Raw genomic sequence first — 23,742 nt, forward strand, 5'->3', positions numbered from 1 at the left:
AGCCAGCAGGGCTGGAGACTCCGCACTGCCCCCCCTCCCCCTCCCTTAGCAAACCGGTAATTGTAAGCTGTAGCTGCGCTGGGTCCCTGATATGCAGGAGCGGTGATCCAGGCAGCAGTGAGCGGGTCCCCGCCCCTTCAATATCGCCGGGGACCCAGGCCGGAAGTAGTACTTCCCTGGCTGCCGCTATCTTCCTCCAGGGCTGTGTGGGGATGATGTGGTGGTTGGCACTGTGCAGCAACAAAGGAAAGACAGACCCCGCTGGCGCTTTGGGGAGCCAGTGCTGGCAGAGCGGGGAGCGCCTGGTCGGAATGCTGCTAACCCCACAGGCATCTGCAGGAGCTGCCTGCTTAAGCAGCAGAGACGGTCATCAGTCCTGCGCCTCCTTCCCTCCCACCCAGCTTAAGCACCTTCTCATTATGTGTCCCCAATGCTTAAAAAGAACACTTCCAGCCTGTCCCCTTAGCTGGCAGCTCCACTGAACTTCACTTAGGAAACGGCCGCCGCGGAGCTAAGGTGTGTAGCTCTCCTATGATTAGCTGTGTGTCGGGAGTCTGAATCAGCCAGCCCAGCACTGTGTGCAGTGCATCCCCTCCCCGTGATAAGTACGTCCTCCCTGCAGCAGCAGCATGAATCCACTCGCTGCAGAGGCAAACCATAACTATACTATGCCCTGCAGCATAATCCTGTCTCCCCCTGCAGCGTAATCATGCCTCCTCCTGCAGTGCAACCCTCCTCCCTCACACCAAACCCTTCTACACCCTGCAGCCATGCCGTCCTTGTCACTGCAGACTCAATCCCCCTCCCCCTGTAACCCGAATCCTATTAGCCCTGGGGTTTTGTAATCTGCAGCCCTGCTCCACCCTTTCCCCTGCATAAACGGTTCTACCCCATGCAGAGTTCCCTTTATGCAAACTGAATTCCCCTTGAAGGTAGAAAATGTTCTCACCCCTGCAGCCACAATATCCCCCCCCCCTCCTGTTTTCTTTCTGTACGCAGACTCCCTCCTATCCGTACATGTGCTACTGTATTCTGCGCCATAAAGAGTGAGCAACATGAGACAGACAGTGCTGGGACAGCTACTCCCCAGACCCCAGTCTTGTGGTAAGTTCAACCTGCATATAAATACAGCATGTGTGTGTGCATACAGATGACTGTATTTACAAAGGTTGCAAATTATATATCTATCTATCTATCTATCTATCTATCTATCTATATATATATATATATATATATATATATATATATATATATTATATATCTATATATAGATATATGTCTATCTACAGATAGCTATAGATCTATATCTATCTATATATAGATATATAGATAGAGCTGTTTGGCAGTCCATTGTGTTTTTTTTTTTTTACATTTGGTAGTCAATGTTTGCAATGTTGCACATTTTTTTCCCTGTGGGTATATAATTGGTGTGCTTTTTATTTTTTAACCATCCGCCTGTGCCCCCTTCTCGACACCCATCCGCCTGTGCCCCCTTCCCCCCCACATATCCACCTGTGCCCCCTTCCACTCCACCTCCTTCCTCTCCACCTGTGCCCCCTTTGTCTCCACCCTTTAAAATTTTTGTATGCGGCCCACAAAGTTCTAGTCATGCCCCTGCCGCTAGGGCAGCAGAGAGCAAGGAGCCAGGCAAGCTGTCTGCCTGCTGTGATTATTATTATTTTATATGTAGTGGCTGTGATGCGATTGCAGGGGGGGGTTATATCTGTGACTGTAGGGCAACAAATTGATTAATGCCGGCTCAGTGCATCATACTTAATAAAGTGTGGGGGGGCACAAACCAAAATCTTGCCTCCGGGCGCCTGGGACAAACTTACGCCACTGTAATTGCTCTTCCCAATCAGATAGTTCAGGTTCTGTGTGACGGAGTTTTTATGAGGGTACATTCCAAAAGCTGGGACTCTCTCTCTTTGAAGTACACTAGTAGCTTGTATCTACCAGAGATACCAGCTTTCCAGCAGCTGGTTACTGCTCCACCTCCACACACCTGGTATGTAGTTTTATATACTCATTGGCAGATTGCTCTGCCTCCTGAACTCTGATCCCCTAGTTCCTAATACCGTTTGGTAGGTGGGATTCTCTAGTTTTCAATTCCATTAAAATCTAAGAAATCTTTTGGGAACTGGAGATATCTGCAGTCAAGCAAGCTGTCCTCCCACCAGAAAATTATGAATAATAAGCCCACTCCACTATACACCCATAGGCGAATCTAGGGGGTGGTCCGGGGGTGCACCAGACCACCCATTAGCCCATTTTGTAGCTGAGGGATGGGGCTTTCCAACAAGCCCAGCCCCGTGTCTCTAGCACCCTGGGAACCGGAGATACTGCCAGGCAAATCTGGAACATTTCCCTAAAGGATAACATCGACCCGCTAATTCCGACCCCCACCCAGTTCAACGGCTGCCAGTTCCCCCTTCGGCATCACTTGAGGTTGATCTCAGTCGAACCCAAATCACTGGGCCTTCAATCTGATACCAGGCTTGCCTGGCATCATCTGAAGCAAGTCATCTAAAGCAAGCAATGAGTTAGAACTGGAATGAAGTTTTAAAACCATCTCTCATCTCCTCTGTACAGGTACATGAATGCCATTTTCCAAAACCTGATGCTTTTCATTTAAAAGAACAGTCTGCAATGGGAATGTGTTTTGTTACTGGGAGCCTACAACATCCCCCACCTTTAATCAGATAAGATGAGCAATGTGTGCAAACTCCAACCCCTCCCCCTGTACCAGCTGACCCATACTTTCCTTTAAAATGGGACATTTGGAAAAGCCTGGCCAAGGCTTGCCTGGCATCATCTGAAGCAAGTCATCTAAAGCAAGCAATGAGTTAGAACTGGAGTTTGGACTGGATTTGGACATAAACCGAAACACTTCCAAATTTTATTTTTGCTTTTCCCTATCTCAGCCTCTGAGGAAAGCTATGTATTACTCTTTGTTTTACGGTTTCTTTACCATGATCATCATCATATACCTCTGCCCCCACTGTATGCAAAGCCTGTATGCTGTACATTCTCTGGTTGCACACCCCGCCAGCAACAAGCTGGCAGGGTGTGCCAGCTTTGGAAGAAAAGTGCTACATAAATACAAATATTATTACTGCTGCCTCTGAGCAGCATGATCAAGATGGCGCTGCTGATGGCTGCCTAGGAGCTGTGCAGCTCAGCCAAATATGTTCCCTGTGTGATAACTGTACTATCTGCTTGTATTGTTACCTACCTGGCTGTTTCGGCGACCAGTGGCGGCGCTGATGGCTGCCTAGGCACTGTTCAGCTCGGTGGGTATGTGCTCCCTATGTGATAACTGTACTGTCTCTGCTTGTATTGATACCTACCTGGCTGTTTCGGTGACCAGTGGCGCTGCTGATGGCTGCCTAGGCACTGTTCAGCTTGGCGGGTATGTGCTCCCTGTGTGATAACTGTACTGTCTCTGCTTAATGTTACCTTCCTGGCTGTTGCAGCGACCAGTGGCGCTGCTGATGGCTGCCTAACTCGGCTGTGCAACTCGGTGGGCATGTGTTCCCCACATGTAATGTCTTAATGTAATGTATGTAATGCCTTCTCCCCCCCCCCTTCATCCCTGCTTGATGCTGCACTGTAAATCCACAAAAAATTCCTAGTGTACGCAAGCATACATGGCCAATAAAGTTGATTCTATTCTATTCTATATGGGTTAATTGGTTCCAGGGATATTGAGGTTAAACCATTTTTTTTCTTTTCTTAAATTTAATTTCATGACTGTTTATGTTCTTTGAGGGCAGATTTCTCTGGAACCAAACAGCTCAGTTTCACGGGACCAAAATCATTCAAAGCCAACTCAAAAGTTCTTCAATATGATACTGGTCTCATGTAAATGGGTCAGTTGGTTCCGAAGATATAGCTGGTTGGTTAAAGAGGGGTAGGGAGAGGGGAGTGGTTGTCTCTCCCCCTCACACCAGAAAATAGCAGGGACTAGGCTGGTGTATAAGGGGTCAGCCTGGGAATGTCCCTGCATGTTCCTGGGACCATATTCCTGGGTAAATCCCTTCATTTTCTGTTGTGAAAGGGGTATTATTTCAAACAGCCGTGACCTGCAGTGCTCTGAATACAGCCGGGCAGCCCCCTGCTCTCTGCCCAGCTGTCAATGACTGTCACCCCTGCAGCTTCCACTCCAATTTTTCTCCCCGCTTTCACCTCAGCCTGCCCCCCCTTTAATCATGTGGTGCCGGCGCCCGGCGTGCTCCCCCGACGTCACGCACAACAACAGCGCGCACAATATTTAAAATGTCCACTCGGCTAGAGGGGACACCAGGAGGGGAGTGGGAGTGTGCTCTGCGCTGCGCTCTGCTCCTCTCCCCATAGAAGCAGCTGCGCCGCTCTCCATCTCTCCCTGCAGCAGCGAAGGCTCATATAAAAATTTACAGTAAGTGGCACTTTTGGGGGCATTGGTTAAGGGACGCTACAAGTAGTGGTATGTGGGGGCATTAAGCATAATGTGTGGCTTAATGTGTAAGGGGCATTAAGGTGTGCAGCATCATGTGTAAGGGGCATTATGTGTGCAGCATCATGTGTAAGGGACATTATGTGTGCAGCATCATGCGTAATGGGTACTAAGGTGCGCAGCATCATGTGTAATGGGTACTATGGTGTGCGGCATGTGTAATGGGTACTATGGTGTGCGGCATCATGTGTAATGGGTACTATGGTGTGCGGCATCATGTGTAATGGGTACTATGGTGTGCGGCATCATGTGTAATGGGTACTATGGTGTGCGGCATCATGTGTAATGGGTACTATGGTGTGCGGCATGTGTAATGGGTACTATGGTGTGCGGCATCATGTGTAATGGGTACTATGGTGTGCGGCATGTGTAATGGGTACTATGGTGTGCGGCATCATGTGTAATGGGTACTATGGTGCCATCAAGCAAGAACGCCCTAGCAGTGAGCACGTAGGTGGCAAATATGTAATGGGCATTACAGTTTATTATATTGTATGTAATGGGCATCATGATGTGTGGCACAATGTGCAATGGGCATTATGGTGTGTGGCCTTATGTGTAATTGGAATTACGGCATGTGGCTTTATGTGTAATGGGTATTACGGAGTTTGATAAAATGTGTAATTGGCATTACTGTGTATGGTCTAAAGTGTAATACCACACCCCTTTTTGTGATGCCACGCCTCCGTCCCATGAGGCCATGCCCCCTTTTGGCAAGCGGCTACGCCGTGCAAAGTTCCCCCTGCTATTATTTCTAGTTCTGGGACCACCCATTACCATAATTCTATATTTCCCTATGTATACACCCCTCCTCTGCATATTAAACATCCTCTACCACCCTGGAAGTTATGTATCAGGGCCCCTTCATGTATCCCATTACCCCCTTCTCCCACATCTGTGCAGTAAAGGGGTAATTGGTGGAATTTTACTGATCCAAGCCCTACATGCTGAGCGGCTGATATAATAACCTCTACCACCCGTGGGACATCAAAGCTTCCCCCACCCCTACCTCTGGAGGATCGGTAGGGGCCCCAATACACTGCTATGCCCAGGGGTCTACTGCTGTTGACGCCCCTGTATGTATATATATATATATATTTTTTATATTATTATTTATATACATTTGGTCTATCTATAATACTTTAACTGACCCGGCATATACTGGGTCACCTAAGTGTTCATCTCTGTGCTTTGCTCTGCCCCTCTGGAAACCCCCTTCTGAAAATCCTGCGTTTGCCCCTGAACAGGGGAATGTAATTATATATATATAATCATTGCTTTAGGTTTCCAATTACCTAAGTACAGACATCCTTACATTCGTATCGCTTTTTTCTCTACCATACCCGACAAGGGTCAGGAGTGAAACCATAAGCTCATTTACTGCCCACAGATTGAGGTTATATTTATCCCGATAGGTGCAATATTGTCCATGATATTTTCCCAAGCTCGCAGCAAATACATTACCCTACAGAGCAGTGTTTTTCAGTGTTCGTGCTCCCAGATCTCGAGATGCCCAAACCAGTTTACAGCCTCCACCAGTTCAACTGATATTTACTGGTCTCTTCTTTCCATGCAAAGGGACAATGTATTTTATTTTTGTTACATGTGGGGACTAGTGTTATTGTTTTGTATATGGGGGCCAATAGGTTTGTTTTTTATCGTGTGGGGGCCAATGTGTTGTGCCCTGTGGGATCTCATGGTGTGCCTTGGTAATTTTAATATCTTATTTAGTATGTCGCAAGGTAAAAAGGCTGAAAATCACTGATCTGGACAATTGACCTTATTGGGTCACAGATAATTGGGGTTAGCTTCTTTTATTATACATGCATGTTCTTGTCTTGTTTGTTGGGTTAATAATTTAATTAATTATAACATTATAATAAAAAGTTAACTTTTAAAAACTACAAAACCACATATGTGTGCCCCACAATAATTAGAGAGTACTTTCCTCTTCTTCTGTCTATCTACCCAACAATGTAATGATGATTGGTTACTATGTAATACAGATATTACATAGTATTCAGAGAGACTGAGGTAAGGCAGCAACATAGAGGCATGAGGGAAAGAATACTTTGGTATAAGAGAGACCAGGAGAGACCTGTGGGGTGGAACAAGGTCGCATACAGGGTGTAACTACAGAGAGTGCAGGCGATGCAGCTGCTTGGGGGGGTCCCCAAAAGCAATCCCATGGCAACCTCTAAAAAGGTTTTTCATTTTTATTTGTAATCACTGCTTCCGCTTCAGATCCAGCCATCGTATGTACAGGGAGGGAGGCAGAGCATAGCAGTGTAGGTACAGGGGGGAGGCAGAGCCCAGCAGCAAACATACAGGGAGGGAGGCAGAGCCCGGCAGTGTAGGTACAGGGAGGGAGGCAGAGGCCAGCAGTGTAGGAACAGGGAGGGAGGCAGAGCCCAGCAGTGTAGGTACAGGGAGGGAGGCAGAGCCCAGCAGTGTAGGTACAGGGAGGGAGGCAGAGCCCAGTAGCACACATACAGGGAGGGAGGCAGGGCCTAGAAGTGCATGTACAGGGAGGGAGGTAGAGCACAGCAGTGTAGGTACAGGGAGGGAGGTAGAGCCCAGCAGTGCAGGTACAGGGAGGGAGGTAGAGCCCAGCAGTGTAGGTACAGGGAGGGAGGCAGAGCCCAGCAGTGTAGGTACAGGGAGGGAGGCAGAGCCCAGTAGCACACATACAGGGAGGGAGGCAGGGCCTAGAAGTGCATGTACAGGGAGGGAGGTAGAGCACAGTAGTGTAGGTACAGGGAGGGAGGTAGAGCCCAGCAGTGCAGGTACAGGGAGGGAGGTAGAGCCCAGCAGTGCAGGTACAGGGAGGGAGGCAGGGCCCAGCAGTGTAGGTACAGGGAGGGAGGCAGAGCCCAGCAGTGTAGGTACAGGGAGGGAGGCAGAGCCCAGCAGCGTAGGTACAGGGAGGGAGGCAGAGCCCAGCAGCGTAGGTAGAGGGAGGGAGGCAGAGCCCAGCAGTGTACGTAGAGGGAGGGAGGCAGAGCCTGGCAGTGTACGTAACAGGTAGGGAGGCAGAGCCCAGCATTGTAGGTACAGGGAGGGAGGCAGAGCCCAGCAGTGTAGGTGAAGGGAGGCAGAGCCCTGCAGCATACGTACAGGAAGGGAGGCAGAGCCCATCAGTGTAGGTACAGGGAGGGAGGCAGAGCCCAGCAGTGTAGGTACAGGGAAGGAGGCAGAGCCTAGCAGTGTAGGTACAGGGAGGGAGGCAGGGCCCAGCAGAGTAGGTACAGGGATGGAGGCAGAGCCCAGCAGTGTAGGTACAGGTAGGGAAACTGAGCCTAGCAGTGTAGGTACAGGGAGGGAGGCAGAGCCTAGCAGTGTAGGTACAGGGAGGGAGGCAGGGCCCAGCAGAGTAGGTACATGGTGGGAGGCAGAGCCCAGCAGAGTAGGTACAGAGAGGGAGGCAGAGCCCAGCAGTGTACGTAGAGGGAGGGAGGCAGATCCCAGCAGTGTAGGTACAGAGAGGGAGGCAGGGCCCAGTAGAGTAGGTACAGGGAGGGAGGAAGAGCCCAGCAGTGTAGGTACAGGGAGGGAGGCAGAGCCTAGCAGTGTAGGTACAGGGAGGGAGGCAGGGCCCAGCAGAGTAGGTACAGGGAGGGAGGCAGAGCCCAGCAGAGTAGGTACAGGGAGGGAGGCAGAGCCCAGGAGTGTAGGTACAGGGAGGGAGGCAGAGCCTAGCAGTGTAGGTACAAGGAGGGAGGCAGAGCCCAGCAGTGTAGGTACAGGGAGGGAGGCAGAGCCCAGCAGTGTAGGTACAGGGAGGGAGGGAGGCAGAGCCTAGCAGTGTAGGTACAGGGAGGGAGGCAGAGCCCAGCAGTGTAGGTACAGGGAGGGAGGCAGAGCCCAGCAGTGTAGGTACAAGGAGGGAGGCAGAGCCCAGCAGTGTAGGTACAGGGAGGGAGGCAGAGCCTAGCAGTGTAGGTACAGGGAGGGAGGCAGAGCCCGGCAGAGTAGGTACAGGTAGGGAAACTGAGTGTACATAACAGGGAGGGAGGTAGAGCCCAGCAGTGCAAGCCCCATAACAGCTGCATCTCTTGCATAGTATAGGTAGAGGGTCCAGCCATGTCTATATGCCCCTTCCTGGCAATCTATTACCCCATAAGGCTTCTGTCTGTCCTCCTAGTCACCTGTCCGTCCCTCTAACCTCCTTATGGTGTTCTCGCCATACATTTGCCTGTATGCCACATCCCATTCTATTTGTACATTTGTTTGTCTATGCCTCCTTCTATCCATCTATTCCCCCATATGGTGATCTGTCCCTCTGTCTATACCCCTATATGATTCTCTGTCTGTTCATGCCCACATATGGTGCTCTGTTTGTCCATTTGTCCGTCAATGCCCTAATATGTTGCAATGGTAGTCTATCCACCAATGCCCTGTCCATCCACCCCCGCCTTTCAATCTACGCCTCCACTCCTGTCCTGTGTTGTACTCAATCTCTCCTGCTCACTCCTCGACCGTCATACTCTCTCATTCTTTTTCTATAAAAACCCTCCTCTCCCTATCTAAATCGCTCCTCTCTCTCCCCCACACCCTTTCTCTCATTTCCACCTCTCTCCTGCTCCCAAGGGGCATTGTAAGGAAAATGGCTGGGGGTCAAGGAACTTCAAGATTTTGCTAAGGGGCCCACAATGTTTGTTACTCCCCTGCCTGTAATCCAGAACTATAAGCTCTGCCAGTCAGTAATTACAGTACTGTACAATAACTCTCAACTGGATAATAAGCTTTTTCTTCTACTAGTCCCAGCATAAGCAGAACAGCTGTATATTAAACAGCTCAGTACTGGCACCAGCAGAACAGCTGTATATTACAGAGCTCAGTACTGGCACCAGCAGAACAGCTGTATATTACAGAGATCAGTACCGCCACCAGCAGTAGAGCTGTATATTACAGAGATCAGTACCGGCACCAGCAGACCAGCTGTATATTACAGAGCTTAGTACTGGCACGTGCAGTATAGCTGTATATTACAGAGCTCAGTACCGGCATCAGCAGAACAGCTGTATATTACAGAGCTCAGTACCAGCACCAGCAGAACAGCTGTATATTACAGAGCTTAGTACTGGCACGTGCAGTACAGCTGCATATTACAGAGCTCAGTACTGGCACCAGCAGTACAGGTGTATACTACAGAGCTCAGTACTGGCACTAACAGTACAGCTGTATATTACAGAGCTCAGTACCAGCACCGGCAGAACAGCTGTATATTACAGAGCTCAGTACCGGCACCAGCAGAACAGCTGTATATTACAGAGCTCAGTACTGGCACGTGCAGTACAGCTGTATATTACAGACATCCGTACCGGCACCAGCAGACCAGCTGTATATTACAGAGATCAGTACCGGCACCAGCAGAACAGCTGTATATTACAGAGCTCAGTACTGGCACGTGCAGTACAGCTGTATATTACAGAGATCCGTACTGGCACCAGCAGAACAGCTGTATATTACAGAGATCAGTACCGGCACCAGAAGTACAGCTGTATATTACAGAGCTCAGTACCGGCACCAGCAGAACAGCTGTATATTACAAAGCTCAGTACCGGCACCAGCAGAACAGCTGTATATTACAAAGCTCAGTACTGGCACGTGCAGTACAGCTGTATATTACAGAGATCCGTACCGGCACCAGCAGAACAGCTGTATATTACAGAGATCAGTACCGGCACCAGAAGTACAGCTGTATATTACAGAGCTCAGTACCGGCACCAGCAGAACAGCTGTATATTACAGAGCTCAGTACCGGCACCAGTAGTACAGCTGTATATTACAGAGATCAGTACCGGCACCAGCAGTACAGCTGTATATTACAGAGCTCAGTACCGGCACCAGCAGACCAGCTGTATATTACAGAGCTTAGTACTGGCACGTGCAGTATAGCTGTATATTACAGAGCTCAGTACTGGCACCAGCAGTACAGGTGTATATTACAGAGCTCAGCACTGGCACCAGCAGTACAGCTGTATATTACAGAGCTCAGTACCGGCACCAGCAGACCAGCTGTATATTACAGAGCTCAGTACCAGCACCAGCAGAACAGCTGTATATTACAGAGCTTAGTACTGGCACGTGCAGTACAGCTGCATATTACAGAGCTCAGTACTGGCACCAGCAGTACAGGTGTATACTACAGAGCTCAGTACTGGCACTAACAGTACAGCTGTATATTACAGAGCTCAGTACCAGCACCGGCAGAACAGCTGTATATTACAGAGCTCAGTACCGGCACCAGCAGAACAGCTGTATATTACAGAGCTCAGTACCGGCACCAGCAGAACAGCTGTATATTACAGAGCTCAGTACTGGCACGTGCAGTACAGCTGTATATTACAGACATCCGTACCGGCACCAGCAGACCAGCTGTATATTACAGAGATCAGTACCGGCACCAGCAGAACAGCTGTATATTACAGAGCTCAGTACTGGCACGTGCAGTACAGCTGTATATTACAGAGATCCGTACTGGCACCAGCAGAACAGCTGTATATTACAGAGATCAGTACCGGCACCAGAAGTACAGCTGTATATTACAGAGCTCAGTACCGGCACCAGCAGAACAGCTGTATATTACAAAGCTCAGTACCGGCACCAGCAGAACAGCTGTATATTACAGAGCTCAGTACTGGCACGTGCAGTACAGCTGTATATTACAGAGATCCGTACCGGCACCAGCAGAACAGCTGTATATTACAGAGATCAGTAGCGGCACCAGAAGTACAGCTGTATATTACAGAGCTCAGTACCGGCACCAGCAGAACAGCTGTATATTACAGAGCTCAGTACCGGCACCAGTAGTACAGCTGTATATTACAGAGCTCAGTACCGGCAACAGCAGAACAGCTGTATATGACAGAGCTTAGTACCAGCACCAGCAGAACAGCTGTATATTACAGAGCTCAGTACCAGCACCAGCAGAATAGCTGTATATTACAGAGCTCAGTACCGGCAACAGAACAGGTGTATATTACACAGCTCAGTACCGGCACCAGCAGTACAGCTGTATATTACAGAGCTCAGTACCGGCAACAGCAGTACAGCTGTATATTACAGAGCTCAGTACCAGCACCAGCGCAACAGCTGTATATTACAGATCTCAGTACCGGTACCAGCAGAACAGCTGTATATTACAGAGCTCAGTACCGGCATCAGCAGAACAGCTGTATATTACAGAGCTCAGTACCGGCACCAGCAGTACAGCTGTATATTACAGAGCTCAGTACCAGCATCAGCAGAACAGCTGTATATTACAGAGCTCAGTGCCGGCATCAGCAAAACAGCTGTATATTACAGAGCTCAGTACCGCACAGGTAGAACAGCTGTATATTACAGAGCTCAGTACCGGCACCGGTAGAACAGCTGTATATTACAGTACAAGCAGCCCCATCACCTCTGTCTGTAGTTATACTGCAGTTCTAGTTCCTAAGAAAGAGACCGTCCCTAAGAAAGAGAACGTCCCTAAGAAAATGCCCCCAAGTCAACTTGTCAGACCGCTCCTGTCTCGATCAGGACTGATTTTAAAAAACACTTGTCAAAGTAAAAATTGTATTCATAGAATGCATATTGAATGCATATTGTGGTAATACCCGCTGCATTCAGGCCCTCACAGCAAGTCCAGTGATCAGTATTGTCTTTCTAGTAACACTACCTGCATTCATAGCAATTTTAGTTTCTCTCTTGTGTGACTCCTCTGATGTAGGACAAGATGTGACTTCTGGGAAAAACATTTGCTGCATTCAGAACATTTATATGGCTTCTCTCCTGTGTGACTCCTCTGATGTATGACAAGCTCTGACTTCCCTGAAAAACATTTGCTGCATTCAGAACATTTATATGGCTTCTCTCCTGTGTGACTCCTCTGATGTAGGACAAGATGTGACTTCTGGGAAAAACATTTGCTGCATTCAGAACATTTATATGGCTTCTCTCCTGTGTGACTCCTCTGATGTATGACAAGCTCTGACTTCCCTGAAAAACATTTGCTGCATTCAGAACATTTATATGGCTTCTCTCCTGTGTGACTCCTCTGATGTAGGACAAGATTAGACTTACTGGAAAAACAATTGCTGCATTCAGAACATTTATATGGCTTCTCTCCTGTGTGACTCCTCTGATGTAGGACAAGATGTGACTTCTGGGGAAAACATTTGCTGCATTCAGAACATTTATATGGCTTCTCTCCTGTGTGACTCCTCTGATGTAGGACAAGAAGTGACTTGTGCGAAAAACATTTGCTGCATTCAGAACATTTATATGGTTTCTCTCCTGTGTGACTCCTCTGATGTAGGACAAGATGTGACTTGTGGGAAAAACATTTGCTGCATTCAGAACATTTATATGGCTTCTCTCCTGTGTGACTCCTCTGATGTAGGACAAGATGTGACTTCTGGGAAAAACATTTGCTGCATTCAGAACATTTATATGGCTTCTCTTCTGTGTGAATCCTCTGATGTTGGACAAGATGTGACTTGTGGGAAAAACATTTGCTGCATTCAGAACATTTATATGGCTTCTCTCCTGTGTGAATCCTTTGATGTAGGACAAGACCAGACTTGTGGGAAAAACATTGGCTGCATTCAGAACATTTATATGGTTTCTCTCCTGTGTGACTCCTATGATGTATTACAAGTTCTGACTTCTGGGAAAAACATTTGCTGCATTCAGAACATTTATATGGCTTCTCTCCTGTGTGACTCCTCTGATGTAGGACAAGATCTGACTTCTGGGAAAAACGTTTGCTGCATTCAGAACATTTATATGGCTTCTCTCCTGTGTGACTCCTCTGATGTCGGACAAGATGTGACTTATTGGAAAAACATTTGCTGCATTCAGAACATTTATATGGCTTCTCTCCTGTGTGACTCCTCTGATGTAGGACAAGATCTGACTTCCGGGAAAAACATTTGCTGCATTCAGAACATGTAAATGGTTTCTCTCCTGTGTGACTCCTCTGATGTTGGACAAGATCTGACTTCTGGGAAAAACATTTGCTGCATTCAGAACATTTATATGGCTTCTCTCCTGTGTGATTCCTCTGATGTCTGAGAAGATGTGATTTACATGTAAAACCTTTGTCACACTCAGAGCACACATGTGGTTTCTCTCCTGTGTGACTCCTCTGATGGATGAGAAGATTTGATTTACATGTAAAACCTTTGTCACACTCAGAGCACACATGTGGTTTCTCTCCTGTGAGGCTCATCATGTATGTGGTGAGAAACAAATTAGTTGCTGAAGGTTTCTTCTATCCAGAAAATAAAATTGCCTTTGTTCCTCCTCCTGTATGGAGATATGATGTATGTAGTTGGCTTGATTGTCTCTTTCCACGTCGTCTTCGTTAGAATCCTGCTCCTTATATGTCCTGTAAGAAAGTTAATATGTAAAAGCATAATGGTTACCAGGATAACACTACTTTTTATTGTATAAGATATATATTTATACACAATAGCAAATAGTCACTGACCATGATAATACATTTGTGTATAGATGTGTCCACACACACCCAGCCTCCTTGTCTGTTAAACAGCACTTCTAGTCCCGCCATGCCATAATGGGACTGTATTATTATTGTTATTATTATTATTATTATTAATAAAATGCATCTTACATGCAAACCAATGTGAAAAGGACGCACAAGCAGATTTTGCTAATTAAAATATGTAGAATGCCTACATTGTGTCTATATAAGAATTGCTAGTTTAGTATTTTCCAGTTTTTCATACGCAGGTACAGCAGCGGTCACACACAGTGTATAGGAATGCAACATATTTTAATAAGCAGAAGCTGCTTGTGTGTCCTATTTGCATCACTTTGTGAATATTATTCATTTAACAAAAAAAGTAACACGAAAAGACACTTGCCACTTCTGAGTTATAGGGGGAAATTGACTAAGAATAGGAATACAAACATTCGTAGTCGTATTCTTAATTCGAATGCTTACAACTGGCATCGCCGTCATATTGCATTTACAAATTCATATTCTAGAGGAAAATTTACTAATCAGTTGTATTTGACAGATTTGTATTTTCCGATGGCGCATGGATATGTATTTTTGGTACTTATGTAGTAACTGGGCTGCCGATTTTGAAATCGGGTCCATCGCATCGCACCCGACCATATCGCATGCGATGCGATGCGATGCGATGGACCCGATTTTTCCATAGGATTCAATGTTAAAATGGACTGAGTCCATTTTAACATAGAATTCAATGGGAAAAGGGGTCCTTTTCATACCCCTACTATCCAAGTGGGCATGGAGTTGGATATAAACCTGTGGCGAGCGTAGCGAGCCACCGAGCCCGAAGCGTGGCGAGCGAAGCGAGCCCCGCGAGGGGACACAGAATACCGTCCCCTCGCGGGGCTCGCTTCGCTCGTTACGCTTCGGGCTCGGTGGCTCGCTACGCTCGCCACAGGTTTATATCCAACTCCATGCCCACTTGGATAGTAGGGGTATGAAAAGGACCCCTTTTTCCCATTGAATTCCATGTTAAAATGGACTCAGTCCATTTTAACATTGAATCCTATGGAAAAATCGGGTCATCGCATCGCATCGCATCGCATGGTCGTATGCGATGCGATGCGATATCGCATCGCATCGCATCTGATTGTATGCCTTAACTTAAGGCATACAATCAAAAAATCGGCAGCCCAGATACTACATAAGTACCGTATTTTTTTCCAATATGAATTTGTATTTTAAATACAAATTTGTATTTTTAAATAGAAATTCATATTGGGAGCCTGCACTGATCAGTCAGATCTGTGCAGCCTGCACTGATCAGTCAGATCTGTGCAGCCTGCAGTGTAAAAAAAAAAAGCAAATTAAATAATTTTAAAAAATGGCATGGGGTCCCCCCCCCCACGGCCTTAACCAGCCCCACGCTCAAAGAGCCAGTCCTGGTTTTAAAAATCAAGGAACAAACTGAATAGGGGTTCCCTCTATTTTTTAAAACCAGCACCAGGTCCAAGGGCCGGTCCTGGTTCCCAAAATACGGGGGACAAAAATGAGTGGGGGTCCCCCATATTTGAAAAACCAACACCAGGCCCAACTAGCCAGCAGGGTAATGCAACAGCCAGGGGGAGACTTTTTATACAATTCACCCCTGACCAAAACATTAACCCCCTGACTGGTCAGCCTGGGCAGGGGTCCTGGGGTAGTGGGGATCCCCCCAATGAGCCCAAACATACAGATACTAACCTATCTTGAGCCAGTAGGTAGCTCTGCGTCCATCTGTCCATCCCTGAAGAAATCCATACTGTACGGTACCTGTGGAAGGAAATTATACTTACAAGGCTCCTCCGTCATAGATCGGTCCTCTACCAAAGTAGCATCCCCGGGACTTGACAAAACAGAAACACGATAAACCCGAGCCACCAGACTGAGGAGAAGCAGCACAATGACTTTGTTTACTTTGTGCGGCTCTTACTCTCGAATGCCAATATTGGCCACCCAGCGGCCAATCAGGAGCCACTAGGCGGCCAATATTGTCATTGGGGAGGAGGAGCTGCAGGATATAAACACATGGCCAGCTTCTCCTCTGTCTGGTGGCTTAGGGGTTTTTTTTGCCAAGTCCCGGAATGCTACTTTGGAATGAAGAGGACTTGATCTACGCCGGAGGACCTGGCGAGTATGGATTTCTGCAGGACCGGACGGATGGACAGATGGATGCAGAGCAACCTACAGGCTCAAGATAGGTAAATATCTGTATGTGTGGGCTCTGAATGTAATAAAGTTTTATTATTCTGGTGTGTCAGTGTGGTTTTTTTTTACTATTGGTTCTGCGGTGGAACCAGTGGCGGATTCAGGGGGGGGCACCCGGGCACGTGCCCCCCCCTGTCAATTCATTTTGTAGCTGAGGACCAGGGCTTTCCAACGAGCCCAGCCCCATGTCTCTAGCCCCCCGGGAACCGGAGATATCGCCTGGCAAATCTGTAACGTTTTTTCCCCATAGGATAATATGGGACCCATCAATTCCGACCCCAACCCGGTTCCGACGGCTGCCAGTTCCCCCCCCTGGCATCACAGAAGCTTGTGGTTGATCTCATTCAATTCCAAATCGCTGGGTCTTCAATATGATACCAGTATGGTCTATATCAGTCAATCGGTTCCAGAGATATTACGTGTAAACTAATTTTTTTTATTTTTGAAATGTAATTTCATGGCTGTTCATGTTCTTTGAGGGCAGATTACTCTGGAACCAAATGTTCCAGTTTCACTGGACCAAAATCATTCAAAGCCCACTCAAAAGTTCTTCAATATAATACTTGTCTCATGTAAATGGGTCAGTTGGTTCCGAAGATATAGCCGGTTAAATAAGATAACTGGTTAAAGGGGGGGAGGGGTGGTTTTCTCTCCCCCTCACACAAGAAAATGCAGGGACTAGGCTGGTGTAAAAGGGGCCAACCTGGGAATGCATTTTCTGGAGTGAAAGGGGTATTATTTCAAATAGCTGGGACCTGCAGTGCTCTGAATACAGCCAGGCTCTGCCACTGTCAGTGGCTATCACTTCTGCCTGGCGGCTGTCCCCCATTTACCGCGAGCATGTATTCCCCTTGGAAATGAGCATGTAATCCCACATGGCAATGAGCATGGAACCTCTGGCAATGAGCATGGAACCCTTGGCAATGAGCATGTAGATAAGCAGCACTTATGTAGCATAATTTTTAATAGGCATTATGGTGTTTGACATAATACATAATGGATATAATGGCGTGTAACTTAACGTGTAATGGACATTATGGTGTAAATGTTTAATGCGCGCCTCTGGTGGACAATGTTCCTGTTTATGAAACGTATTGTGAATTTTGGCTTAATCTGTGTGGCATTATAGGAATTCTGGCTCAATCCGTGTGGCATTATGTGAATTTTGACACAATCCATGTGGCATTATGTGAATTTTGGCTCAATCCGTGTGGCTTGATGTGAATTTTGACACAATCCATGTGGCATTATTTGAATTTTGGCTCAATCCGTGTGGCATTATGTGAATTTTGGCTCATTCCATTTGGCATCATGTGTAAGGGGCAAGTATAATGGGGTCTAGTATTTGGTTGCATAATGTGTAGAAGTTGTATATGGTGTTGTAGACTACCCTCAAGGACACGCCCCCTGTTGAGTGGACACACACCCTTTTCCGGAGCTCGCCTTCGGCACGCGCAAAACTACATCCTTCATTTTTGTCACCATGGTGGGCCTGCTCACTTAAAATGCCAGGGCCTATTTTTAATCCCATTCCCACCCTCTCTCTGCCACTCTCTTAGCATGTACACTGGCACCACTAACACCGCCCCCCCCCACCTAAACCCTCTTTTATCATGGTGCCCCCCCTGTCATTTTATCCTGGATCCGCCCCTGGGTGGAACAGAGTCACAGAAAGCCCTTTTATGGGCTGCATGCTGGGACTTGTGGTTCTCCAAGTCCCAGTATGCAGTCCAGACTTGCTGGGACTCATAGTTCCACAGCAAAACCCAATAGTTTCATTCTAATTTTACACAACAATCAGCTCAGTACCCACAGCGGGGACAACGGGGGTGAGTAGGTAATTCTGTAGGGGGGACCCCTTCATTGGGGCCCCACTCCCCCAGGACCCCTGCCCAGGCTGACCAGTCAGGGGGTAATGCTTTGGCCACGGGACCTTATATAATAAGTGTCCCCCAGCCGTGGCATTACCCTGCTGGCAGGTTGGGCCTGGTGCTGGTTTTTAAAATACGGGGGACCCTTACTCATTTTGTCCCCTGTACTTTGGGAACCAGGACCGGCCCTTGAGACTGTTGCTGGTTTTAAAAAATATGGGAAACCCTTCTTCAGTTTGTTCCTTGTTTTTTTAAAGCCAGGATCGGCTCTGTGAGCCTAGGGCTGGTTATGCCCATGGGGGGGGGGACCCCATGCCATTTTTAAAAATATTTATTGTTCTATTTTCTTTACACTGCAGCCTGCACGGATCTGACTGATATGATGGATCTGACTTATCCGTGCAGGCTAAAGCCAAATACGCCTGGAAAATAAAGCATATTTTCCAGGCGTATTTTACCGCCAATTAGCAGCCATATCCCGCTAATTGCCAATAAATACCGACCATATTGAAAAATACAGTCGGTTAGTAGATTAGGAATCAGCATTCTTTTGAATGGTGATTCCTATTCCTTTTCCTTTTTTTCAATGGTGTATACATTCGTATTTGTAAATACAAATGTGTCATCAATACGAGTACGAATTGGTGTATTTTTGGCATAGTAGATGCCAAAAATACAAATACGATTAAAAAATTAAGCTACTACAAATACAATTTCTTTAGGCGTGTTTGCCTTAGTAAATTTCCCCCATAGTGTACTCACATGTTATGTGTAACCCAATTTACGTTGAATGTATGTGGACACATCTTTGAGTCATACTTGCCTATTTTTGAGACTAGTTTCAGGGAGATTATAGTTGGTAGTAGAATTTTGCACAGCGCCCCATTGAAGGGGCGTGTCATGCTCCACCCAAAGGGCGTGTATAGTTCAATATATATAAAGAGATTGTGAATGTGGCAACTAGAACCCTTGGTGTGTACTGCTACATCTGAGAGAAATCTTTTAAAATTACTTATTACTTATTTATTAGCAGTTTCTTATATAGCGCACACATATTCTGCAGCGCTTTACAGAGAATATTTGAACATTCACATCAATCCTTGCTTACAATCTATATTCCCTACCATATGTACACTCACACACAGACATTCTAGGGTTCATTTTTGTTGGGAGCCAATTAGCCTACCGGTATTTTTTTGGATTGTGGGAGGAAACCGGAATACCCAGTGGAAACCCACACAAAAGTACGGGGAGAATATACAAACTCTGCACAGTTAGGGCCATGGTGGGAATCGAACCCATGACCTCAGCACTGTGAGGCAGTAATGCTAACCAATACACCATCCATTATATGTAAATGTAGATGAGCCCCAAAGCCATTAGTAAGAAATACTATACTTGGTAAAGTGCTGGGAAATGATGATGATTCAATGTAAATGTATCTGTGTCTCATTCCTCCCCCCCCCTCCAAAATGTAACAGTGTAAAGTGAGCTACAGTAGGTGAAATGAGGGAGATTGCTAGACAAATGAGGAAGAGAGGGAGGTTTCTGCTAATTCAGGGAGTCTCCTGCACAATGCAGGAGTGTAGGCAACTATGCTTTGTGTTAGCAAATTGCTGGGACTCTATTTGCAATCACACGTGCACGGGGCCGCAGGCAGGGGGGTGCACTGGGTACAGCTTTCCCAGGCCCCGGCCTCTGGAGGGGCCCAGGCCGCTGCCCACAATGGCATGGTGCCACCCCCACCTCCCTCACCAGGCACTGGTGGCCCCCCACCCGGCACGCACAATACAAAGTGCAGCCTGCAGAGCACCGAGCCTAGGAAACAGAGAGGCTCGCCGCTCTGCAGGCTGCACTGTGCAGCGTGCGCTCCGGACCTGACCATGGAGGCTGAAGGAGTCGGAGGGTGATGCCGCGATGTGGGAGCGGTAAGTAATGAGGAGGGGGGAGGCGGGTGCGTGTGGTCACGCGGGGGTTGCCATGGATATCATGCTGTGCTGCTGGTGGCCCGGACTGTGGGTCAGTCCCGGACCCCAACATTTCTAATGGCGGACGTGCAGCACAAAGACCTCTACCCTCCTACAGTATACACGGTTTATTATTGTGTCTATAATTGTTGTATAATCTTTATCCTCTGACCTGAGATGTGCAGAACATACAATACTGACCATACACGGGTAACACATGCTAGTGATCCAGTCCCCACTGCGGTCAGCTGATGCAGCAGGATGTCACCACACTCTCCGGGCACACCATGGAGATGGGGACAAAGTGATCATCTCACAGTCACTCAGCTCAGTGTGATGTGTGCAGAAGAATCAGGGATCATGCAATTCTATCTTACAGACATACATGGCGACTTCGTTTTGGGGGCGGGGCAAGACGGGCATCACCAAGCCCCGCCCCCATGACAAATAGTCACATTCATTTGCGGGTCCGCAGATGGGAGAGAGGCTAAAATGACACAAAATTTTAGCCCCGCCCCCTCCTCGTGGACCCACGAAATTCAGAGTTTTGTACTGCAGGGAAGGGAGGAGCATGGGGCTGTGGCGTAATGCGGGAGACTTGCCCACCTTCCCGGGGGACACGAATTAGGAAGTAGGCCTTATCCACTTCCCCATATAAGGAGAGTACCTTAGTCTCCCATTTTCACTTTACACCTGCAGTGGAGCAAATCGTGTGTCCTGAGTGGTAAGTGTGAAAGTGCACGGTGCACATATGTTTATATATATATATATATATATATATATATATATATATATATAGAGAGAGAGAGAGAGAGAGAGAGAGAGAGAGAGAGAGAGAGAGAGAGAGAGAGAGAGAGAGAGAGAGAGAGAGAGAGAGAGAGAGAGAGAGAGAGAGAGAGAGATATTCTGTATGTATATTCCATTTTTGTATCCACTACTACTTCAGTTATATTATATGTGGCATTTGTTAAAACTTTTCTGTGAAATGTAATACACCTCCATTGTAATTGATTATTTGTGCGGACATATGTCCCTTTGATGTCCCTCATTGGGTCTTTTATATTGTATTCCAGTAGGATTTCACTTTCACTGCTGGAAAATTCCTGTTTTTAAATACCCACCCTTATCTTATCCTGCTGATACGGTATGTGTACACCTGTCAGACAGGTTTCTCTCCCCCTCTTTCATGGATTCTGTATGTGCCCTGGGTTTATGCATTGCACCCGGGGTTTTGACAATTATGCTAATGTCTCTTGGTATTATTACTATTTCGGTACCTGTGGGCCGATGAATGATTTTTCTTGGAATAATATTTCCTGCCACTGTTTATTGGTAGGTACATATATTCGGATCCTCTTCTTTTATTGCCTGTTCAGCTTTTTCTGATCATCTTCCTCTTTTTTATGTAATGAATATGGGCTTCAAGTTGTAATTGATTGAATTTATGTACATCCACAGAATTTTTTATACATTGTTTGATGTAAGGATTACCCTTCCGTATCAATTATTTTTATGAGTGGGTATGTATTTTACTCCTCGATTATATTGATTTATTATTTTTCATTTTGGAATTCTATGGATTTGAATATTTATAGTCTGCCCGTGTTCTTTTCTGTACCACTTTTAGCATGGCCCCTTGATGTTGACGAAACGCGTTGGGCTCTTAATAAAGAAAGATTATTCGAACGAAGTCTACGTTTTATTGACATCTGAATTACACTCCAGAATAATTGTGATATCATTGTGATTGTATGCAATTGCTAGGTGGTGCAATCTGAGCGCACTCTGAACAACCCCCTTTCTTTCATATATATATATATATATATATATATATATATATATATATATATATATATATATATATATATATATATATATATATATATATAGGCAGAGAGAAAGTGTGAGTCCACACCAACTACTGTAACCCAGAGGCTATGTGAGACAGTGAGTGATGTAAAAACCTGTCAGCAAGAGACGTTTTTACAGGGGAGCAGCGCTCAGCCTTCCAGGGTCAGCACAGCAGTGAATATGGCTGCCAGCCTCTGGGAGTGGAACTGGAAGCGCGAATCTGCAGCAAATAGGCGCCCAGCAATGAGGTGAACTGGCGCCTAAATAAGAATGAAGAAATCTGCTCCCCCAACCTAGAGGTATTGTCTCTGTAGGAAAATGGAACAGGAAGCCTATCCACTGCAACAAAAGATAATAACAATCAAAACTGAATAGATATAGGCAGAAAGATGAACATAGCTAGCACCAGGAGAAGCACAAACTAAACTTTAAGAGCTATAAGTGCAAATGCTAGGAGCTTAGGAAATAAAATCCCAGAACTAATTGCAATAATGACAAGGGATGAACTGGATATTGTGGCTATTACAGAGACATGGTGCAATGAAAATCATGACTTGGACATAGCTATACCAAGATATACTTTATTTAGGAAGGACAGAATGGGAAGAATCGGAGGAGGGGTTGCAATATATGTGAAAAAAAATATATAAAGACTACCTTAATACAAAGTATTGAAGAAAAAACTGAGGCCCTTTGGGTGACCATAGAAACAGGGGAGAAGGCGATTCTTCGTATAGGGGTGATCTACAGACCACCAGGTCAGGAAGAGGAACTAGACAAGAGCCTATTGCAGGACATCAATAAAATGGCATTAAAAGGAGAAGTGATAATCATGGGAGACTTTAATCTACCTGATGTAAACTGGGAGCTGCCTGTTGCAAGTTCCACCAGAAGTAGGAACATGCTGAATTCCTTGCAAGGAGCAACCCTCCAGCAATTGGTGAGAGAGTCCACTCGTATGGACGCAATATTAGACTTAATACTTACAAAAGGTGACAGAATATCTGACATAAATGTGGGTGAGAATCTGGGATCCAGTGACCATCAAACAGTATGGTTCAAAATAAAGACAGAGACTCACTCATCGCACACAAAAACAAAGGTGTTAGATTTTAGGAAGGCTGATTTTGTAGAGATGGGAAACTCTGTAAGGGATTCTTTTGCAGAGTGCAATTCTAAAAGCAACAGAACTTTGTGTCAAAAGAGTTAGGAAAAACACAAGAAAAAGGAAGCCATTGTGGTTTGCAAAAGAAGTAGCAAGTATTGTGAAAGCAAAAAAGTTGGCCTTTAAGAAATGTAAGCAGACGCAGAAGAATGAGGACAGAGAGGTGTATCTTGTTAGACAGAAGGAGGCTAAGAAGGTAATCAGATGTGCAAAAGCACAGGCTGATGAAAAAATGGCCCAATCAGTGGGTAAAGGAGAAAAACAAAAAGTGGAATAATTAGACTAATGACAGAGAGTTGAAGTTTTCTTAAAGGGAGACAATGTAATAGCAGATAATATTAATAATTATTTATGCTCAGTATTCACTGCTGAAAGAGAGGGGAAGGGGCCACAGTTAAGTTGCAAGTATAGTCAGAAAACTGAGGGAGAGACAAGTACATTTACAGAGGAGAAAGTCCTCACAGAACTCTCAAAACTGAAAATGGATAAATCAATGGGGCCAGATGGGATACATCCAAGGATACTAAAATAGCTTAAAGGGGAGCTGGTAAAACCAATAACCCAATCCGCACCAGATTTTTTATTTGTTAGAGCGCTGCTATACACTTTCTCTTTTTTGGTAAAACCAATAACAGAATTATTCAACAAGTCACTAGCTACTGGAGTAATCCCAG

The 23,742-nt window shown here is 46.3% G+C and overlaps 1 protein-coding gene across 1 annotated transcript in view; it reads right to left on the reverse strand.

Moving 5' to 3' along the window:
• Positions 1–1,551: 1,551 nt before the first annotated feature.
• LOC146054606 (uncharacterized) overlaps positions 1,552–23,742 on the reverse strand; it is a 31,010-nt gene continuing 8,819 nt past the window's right edge. Inside the window, exon 2 of the mRNA XM_083168080.1 lies at positions 1,552–13,874. Within this exon, the coding sequence (XP_083024206.1) occupies positions 12,168–13,718 (1,551 nt within the window). The 5' untranslated portion in view covers positions 13,719–13,874 and the 3' untranslated portion in view covers positions 1,552–12,167. The remainder of the gene's footprint in view (positions 13,875–23,742) is intronic.

Source organism: Crinia signifera, unplaced genomic scaffold, assembly GCF_055691185.1.
Source record: "Crinia signifera unplaced genomic scaffold, ASM5569118v1 HAP2_SCAFFOLD_270, whole genome shotgun sequence".
Lineage (NCBI taxonomy): Eukaryota > Metazoa > Chordata > Amphibia > Anura > Myobatrachidae > Crinia > Crinia signifera.